A 7,680-nucleotide genomic window follows, 5' to 3' on the forward strand; every position below is an offset into this window, starting at 1 on the left:
CCACCTATTGACCCAAATTTGTTCAAGATAGACCTTTAATACACTTCTTACACAGCGACGCTCTGTTATTTCAAAAGCATCAATAGCTTAAACATGCAAAGGCATGGCTCTTGGGGCTTCTCGGAGACCCTCTGAACAATGAGATCAAAGAAATACAAAAGCAACACTGGGCAGAGAGCCAGAGCAATGATGCCTTTCTCCAGGCAGAGGCGGAAAGAAGCTGAGCCCAAGAATGAAAAAGCAAGCTTAAGTCTTCTCAAGGGTCTGTAAGCAAAAGAGAGTAGTGGACAGCTTTTTCCAAGGGCTGTTATAAAATGTCACGCCTCAAAACATGAACAATGTTGCCAAGAGAACTGAAGCCAGGATTTCACTCACAGGCCTCCAGCAAGTTGGTCAAATCCTTGGGTAAGTCTGAATGTGAATCTAGGGTCTACACACCTCACATGGGACATGGGGACACTCAGCAGCACTTCTGCTGACTGAGATTGGGAAGATAAACTGGGCTCTGCAGAAGAGCAGGCCTACACCACACAGACAGGTGGTTTAACTAGATAACCTTCCATCAGACCAGCGCCAGGAAGAATGGGAAGGCTTGCGCTCTCTGTGGTGCTGAAAAAGGACACAATTAGGTCACCCTTTTGTCATAAACAAACCTATTTTCCTAAAAAGGCACCTAGAGCTGGTATCTATGAACTCCTGACAGACACTGCCCACTTCATAAAATCCTAACAGAACAAAGCTTTAGAGGCAAAAACTGGCCTAGTCAGAGTGACTTTCCCCATGCCTTCAGATGAAAAACTATGGTAGAGATACTAAGCTACCTGTCCAAAACAAAGTCCAACTCTTTCCCATCGAGTAATAAAACTGATCTTCTGCACTAATGACATATTACTTGGTTTGATGTTGAAATGCTTTGCACTACACTGAGGAAATCTAACATTCATGTGTTCTGAATGATCAGAAACTGTTGAATTGATGGGTAGGAATAGGGAAAGAAAAAAGAAACAATGGTCATAGACCTTGAAATTCTAACCCTTAGTTCCCTCTACTACTGTAATAGTTTTCAAACTATGTTCTTCTCTGACCTAAAGATTCCCAGGACCTCCTCAGAAGTCTTCGAGAAAGTGGACCATGAGAACATGGAGCTCCAGGTCCCTTCACACTTTAACCAGGCACCTCACTTACAACGTGGAGAAGACAAGTAGAACTTTGTCAACAGTGTACACTACACACTGATGACTCTGAGGCAGATATTCTCAGAAATTGTATAATTTTTTACTGGAAATCCCTTTCAAATAATATTTGCCACTTAGGAGGTCAAAGATAACAAGGTGTTCTGGGATTGAAGACTTAATTGAATTAACATAAAATCCACAAAGGCAGGGATTTTTGTTTATTTGGTTCACTACTAAACCATTAAGAGGCCAAAAAAATGTTCAGGATTTGTGGTTTGTCTAGAAGGCCTGAAACAGAAATGGGACAACAGGGAGAAAGATTATAAACTACTACCAGTATCAAGAACCAAACCACTCACCCACCAACTCAGACTTTTATAAATCCTGGTGCAATTGAGGTCCTGCATCCCCTGTGGTCACAGGCACTCATTCTCTAACTTAGTAGTATGTGACCTGAGGCAAATAAGCTAAGTGTCTCAGTCTCCTCACTCTGATACGATGGAATTTTGTAAGGAATAAGGGCAAAGTACTTAGCTCAGTATGTAAGAGTAAGGCCTTAAAAAAAATGAACTTTCAAAAGCCAAAAGGGAAAAAAAGCACTTCCTTTCCCTTGGCAGTGCCCATAATTAAAGTGTTAGTAAAATAGAAGCAACATTTAGTACGCAGACAAAAACGTAGTCCTCAAAAATCCTAAAGGATTTTTGAGCTGAACCTCTTATAGTTCTCATAGTTCACAGCTATGTTTCACTTGAAGAAATAGAAGTATGAAGGCTCTGGCACATCAGGTTGGCCCAGTTCTGCCAGGAAGCAAAAGTTAGAGGTCCTAGCAAAAAGTTCATGTTGGTGCCATCCAGGAGAGATAGCTGGAAGCTCTTTGATTTAGTGAGAATCTCAGAGATTCAGTCCAACATTTTCTTCACATTTTTCAGCTGATAAAAATAAAGGCCAGAGATGTTAAGTGATTTGCCAAGTTTACAGAGTTAACAGAAGAAAGTACTAGGTTGTTCAACAATTTTCTACCGGGTTGGAGCTGACTAAAAACAGGCCACTACGTTACTCAAGTAAACCAGCATAAATCCAAATCCACAGGGCTAACCAACAAGGTTCTGGTGATATCATGACTGATATTATATCCCTCTCCATGGCACTGCCCTGGAATGCCAAATACTAAAATTAGGTGTTCATGAGAACCTTAGACTTAAAAAACAAAACAAAAACATAAACAAAACTTCAATGAATTAATTCTAGATTCCTGACTTCTTTTTCTGATCTTCTTTCCACATTTTGTATCAGCCAAGCCTGAGGGATCACTAGCCAACAGAAGTCATTCTCTGGACAAGATACGGTATCTCAGGTATAAAACTACTATTAGTTTTTTCTCCTGACTTGGGCTGGTATTTCTCCGGGGTATTTATTCTTTTGGTTTTGAGCTAGGGATTTTCTGTCTACCTGACTGCCGGCATTCTTTTGCAAGTGCTTTGCCAAGAACTGGCCTTTACTGACTGGTAAGGTGGGGCCTTACTTGAAGAAGGGTCAGAGAGGTTGAAAAACACAAGGTTATACTAATTCTTCAAATTCTCTCTCTCTAGATAAATGCTAACTCTCAATAACTGACCTAGCCCTATGTTCATTCTGTTTTAGAAAGAAAAAGGCTCTATCTTGATTCTGGTTATAGCTAAGTACCCAAAAGATTTCCTGAAACACTAATGCCACCTGGTGGCCAACAAGACACATTAATAAAACCCAAATTCATATATTTCAGATAATCTGCACGATATTACCACAAATGCAAGAACGTGGAGCAACATGGATTACAAGAGTTGATTTTAATACTCTAACCCCTCAGTATTTTTTTGTTACATAACCAGTTTCTAGTTTCTGAGGGAAAACATCAGTGCAAACTATAAAAAGCCAAATGTCTCTCAGACCCACCAACCTCATCTTTCCCTTTTCATCGCCCTTCCAACAAAAATAACCACACCCAACAATTCCAGTCATACAGCATGTGCAAAAAGGGACTTCAGTTGATAAGTACAGTCAATTTTATTCATATAAAGACCTTTCCACATGTGCAGAACAGTGAATCCCAAGGAAAAACCTACATACAGTGAAATTAGAAGTATCCAAGTGCGTGTGTGTATATATAAACATGTACACCCATAATCACCATCGCCTCCGAAAACCTGAAAGGAACGGAAACCAAGAATGAGGCAAAGGACAGAATAGCTGAAAGGACAGGAAAAACCGACATCGAGAAAGAAGGCCTCAACAGGGTAGCTCCCTTGGTTAGCCCTTTCCATAGCCTCCCAGGACAAATGCTAGAACCAAACTTGAATGGAATAATGATTCCACACAGTTTTTTGTTTCTATTTAGGAAAGTCTGAAGAGAAGGTGTGGGACCTTAAAGATAAGAATCCAAAATCTCTTCTGTGAATGATGCTCCTTTTCAGCCGGAAGAGAAATAAAATTCCGCCTAAAGAGATTCATGCCCAGTACAGAAGAGACACTGTTGGGCTGGTAAGACCCAAGGCGGCAAGTTCAGAGAGCTGGTATCCCAATTCATACTCTCCACCCTCCACCTGATCACCTAGTCACTCACTGACCTTTTTTCTTCTTGCCTTTCTTAGATACCTTCTTCCGCTTCTTAACAGGATTCTGATCCTAGAGCCAAATGGAGAAATGAAAGATCGGCTGTGTGCTTCCACACGGTAGTAGCCTTTCCCACTTTCCTTGTGTTAGTAAGACCCATGTTATCTGACTGAAAGCCTGAAGGCGTTCTCCCACCACTGTACCACAACCTCACCTCATCAAGATGAGGGGTTCCTCCTGTCAAAGCACTGATGTCACTGAAGTGCGTGAGGGAATGAAGTTGTGAGCTCATGAGAGCTGCTCGTTTCCGCCGTCCTTTCTCACGCTTACTAACGCCTAAACGCACCATCATACTCTCTTCATAGTTAATCCTGCCAGAGAAACACAGACACTATTTACATGCTAGGGTCCACAAAGACAGAAAGATGCAGTCAATAACCAGGCCCAGGTATTCACTTACCCTTCAGAGCCAAAAATTTCACGGCGGCCTATAAGTTATTTAGTAAGGACACACTGGATGCTCCATACTGAGCTTCCTCAATGAAATGTTCTTCATGTTAGAACTCCTCTTTTTCCTAGAGAAACCCAGTGCCCATTCACAGGACTGTTTATACCATTATATCTGAAAATCTTTCTATCTCAGCTCCATAAAAGGCCTCCATAACAGGGCCTTTTCACTTAAATCTATCATCACCTGCAGAGGTTTATCACCTGCAGAGATTGCCACCTGAGCAATGGTGTCTAGTTTGTAGGCAAGTCACAATCACTTTTCTACTTTTCTTCCCTGAACTTCCACAGCACTTCCAATGGATTATAAAAGTCTGTCTTTCTTGCCTTCTGCACAAATGTGCACTGGGATAGTAAAATACCTAATTTTAAAGCCCTATCATTAGAAAGAAAGCCATATTTCGTCTTTATGGGGCATTTGGCCAGCCTAAACAGTTGGGGGTGGTGGGTGGATAGGTGAGAAGACATTTCCACCTAGTTTCTATTCTGTACCTCAAACCTCAAATTCTCAACCCCTATAATCTGGGCTCTCCTAGAACCAGACTTATCAAAACCCAAGGACACAAGTCTACAGTGCAGAAGCGCCTTTATCCCCAAGGACGCAGACCTGTGTTGATCTTCCTGACTCTGGCGGGTGACATGAGGATGCCGAGCATCGCGGATCTCCTCTGGGGCATCTGAGTACTGCTCCTTCAGCTCACGAATGACAGAGCTGCTCAATGCCCGTCTCTTGGCTCGTTCCAGGCGCTTCTTCTCTCGCTCAGCTTCTGTTTCATCTACACGATAAAAGCCAGCCAAGGTTATCCAAGAACACAGAACACCCAATTCACGCCGAGGACGCAGCAAGCACAGCTCATACCATAATGGACCGGAACCAGGCGTGGCGGCACATATTTCTTAACTGCTCCTTTCACGGATTTCTTTCCTGAAGCCTCAGACTGGCCTTCCTCTGCTTCATCTTCCTCCTCATCCCCAGAGACTAACTATGAAAGGAACAGAATACCACAAACTTAGACAAGCGACAAAGCTAGAGTACCTTGGGGAGGAAGGAGAATTGATACTCAACACATTCTAAGGCATAAGCTGAGAATAACAGTATTTAACCTCCGAGGAGCCAGGAAGGCTATGGGGCTCACTCAGGCTAATACAACCCCTTTACCTCGCTCTTCATATTGCTGGGATGAGGTCTAAAACGGAGCGGGTCGTTCTCACCTGAAATTTAAAAACCCAAAATTTTACAAGATTTGGAACTCTGTGATGATCCCCATGTAATTTGTATCTTCCCCCACTTACTTAGGCTGCCTGTCACTGCAGTCTTGACCAATTTGTCAATTTGGTACTTCAATTTTTGGTCCAAGGGACGAAGCTTTTCCAAAACCTACAATGTGGTTAAGTAGGATTATATCTCCTTCCCCAAACTAAGCATAAACCACAATCCTTCTGTTAAGTTGCCACAGTACCAAAAATACGTGCAATGTAGGGCAAATGAAGAGGAAAATATTGTTTTCATTTGGTTTCCTCAATTAAATATGTGAACACCCACTTAAAAAATCAGAGGCATCACCTGGAGCTCAGGAAGGAAACCCAGAACCTTAAGATGTCAGTGATTCATACCGTGCGAATCTCCACTAGTCTCAAAACTGCAGCATGTCCCTGGAGAGACCCTCCTGCAGCTTTATCCATGATAAGATGACTCAAATCCATGAGGTACATGAGCAGCAGCTGGTCTTTCACTTCTAAGAGGCTAAGACCCTGAGTTGAATAAAACAATTCAGTTTTGGCCAGTCAGGAAGACAGTCTAGGGCAAAACAGAGTAATTGTTTCCAAGTTCAAGTTTTTCCAATCAGGGGTTATCTGAAAGAGACTAAGGAGATCACTACACCTAAAATGGCGAGAGAAAATTATGCTAGTGTGAGAGAAGCAAAGTGCAGAGAATTACAAGAGGATAACAAGAGCAGGAAAATCAATAAAGGCCCCCCCCAAATAACTATCAAAGGGTTTCTCAACCTCACAGATACTGATATTTTGGGACAGAAAATTCTTTGTTGTGGAGCACTATCTGGGTACTGGAGGACCATTTAGCAGCATTCTTGACCTCTACCCAGTGACGCCAAATTGTACAATCAAAAATATCCCCAGGCATTGGCGGAGTGGGGAATGGGATCAAAAACAGTGGGGGAAGGGAAATGCACGGGACTATGGTGATGGCACACGGGTGATATGGTGATGGGAAGCCCACGGGGATTACAACTGAGATGGAAAAATGCACAAAATTATGTGAAAATAAACTATTTTATATATATATATAAACACACACACACGAAAATCCCCAGACATTGCTAAACTTTAAACTAAGTCAGTCAAAATAATTACTGATTTTTATCCCCAAACAGTGGAATTGTATAACCAGATAAAAACAACGACTTATACACATTGACAGGGAATTAAGTCGATGTCAACATAAATTGTAGAAAATCTGTTAAATATGGTTCCAGATAAGGACAAGAAGCATGATGCATAAACTTTATGCATATAAAAAATCTGAAAGATAACACACAAAACTGCAACTCTTGGGGACTGAGTTAAGGAAAAGAAAAAAGTAGGAGTACTCATCTTATGAAAGTATTTTCCAATTAAGCATAATTACATTTACAACAAAATAAAAAATAACATACCCTAACAATTATCTCTAATTGACAATTATATTGATTTTTAAATTTTGTGTTTTTAACATCTTCCAAGCTTTCTAAAATTAAAAATGTACTATAGCTAGGCCAAAAGAAAGAAGACAAAGCAAGCAAATGTTATGTTTACTCGTTTAAATATAAAAGAAAGTTGTGTGAGCAGTGACAAGTTAAAACTATTAAATTTATAAAAATGAGTCCAAGACTCATGAAACTAAATGAACTGAAATGAAACTTAAAAAGCCCTGGGAAGACTTATTTCAGACAAGTTAAATACTCTACCCAAGATTACAGGAATTGGAGATTCAAGTTCAGCCTGATTCCTAATACCCAAATCCCAGATAGCTTTAAAAATTAAGATTAAATTGAAAATTAAAAGAAGTTTAAAAACTAACAAGTTATTGAGATCAGTATTGGTATGGTATAGGAGAATAAGTAAAAGATTTAAAAGACAAAGTTTAAGTCTTGAATTAGGCGTCTGATAGTTAAAAAATGGGTCGTCACTTAACCTTATAACTTGTCTCCTCATCTATAATATATCCCAAACATATAATCCATCCCAAATGTGGTTATGAGGCTCAAATATGACATTAGAGCATTCTGTAATGTGTAAAGTGCATACTCAAAATCTGTGGTCATGAAAAAGGACTTAACAAATAAACAAATGTAAAGTGACTGAAAATACAAGTTGGCAGTTCATCTCAAAAAGGAATATGGGGCCCTCC

The 7,680-nt window shown here is 40.5% G+C and overlaps 1 protein-coding gene across 2 annotated transcripts in view; it reads right to left on the bottom strand.

Annotated features, from left to right (window-relative positions):
- Positions 1 to 3,021: 3,021 nt before the first annotated feature.
- Positions 3,022 to 7,680, bottom strand: part of NGDN (neuroguidin, EIF4E binding protein) — a 7,674-nt gene continuing 3,015 nt past the window's right edge. Inside the window, exons 4-11 of one of the 2 annotated variants that reach the window (XM_004694629.2) lie at positions 5,886 to 6,023; positions 5,565 to 5,649; positions 5,431 to 5,483; positions 5,131 to 5,254; positions 4,879 to 5,047; positions 3,979 to 4,135; positions 3,779 to 3,836; positions 3,022 to 3,358 (exon numbers count right to left, since the gene is read on the bottom strand). In XM_004694629.2, the coding sequence (XP_004694686.1) occupies positions 3,339 to 3,358; positions 3,779 to 3,836; positions 3,979 to 4,135; positions 4,879 to 5,047; positions 5,131 to 5,254; positions 5,431 to 5,483; positions 5,565 to 5,649; positions 5,886 to 6,023 (804 nt within the window). In that variant the 3' untranslated portion in view covers positions 3,022 to 3,338. Of the gene's footprint in view, positions 3,361 to 3,778; positions 3,837 to 3,978; positions 4,136 to 4,878; positions 5,048 to 5,130; positions 5,255 to 5,430; positions 5,484 to 5,564; positions 5,650 to 5,885; positions 6,070 to 7,680 lie in introns of both variants that reach the window. The other variant, XM_012733972.1, reaches the window with a different exon arrangement.

This window comes from Condylura cristata, unplaced genomic scaffold, assembly GCF_000260355.1.
Source record: "Condylura cristata isolate star-nosed mole 26May11 unplaced genomic scaffold, ConCri1.0 scaffold00045, whole genome shotgun sequence".
Taxonomy (NCBI): Eukaryota; Metazoa; Chordata; class Mammalia; order Eulipotyphla; family Talpidae; genus Condylura; species Condylura cristata.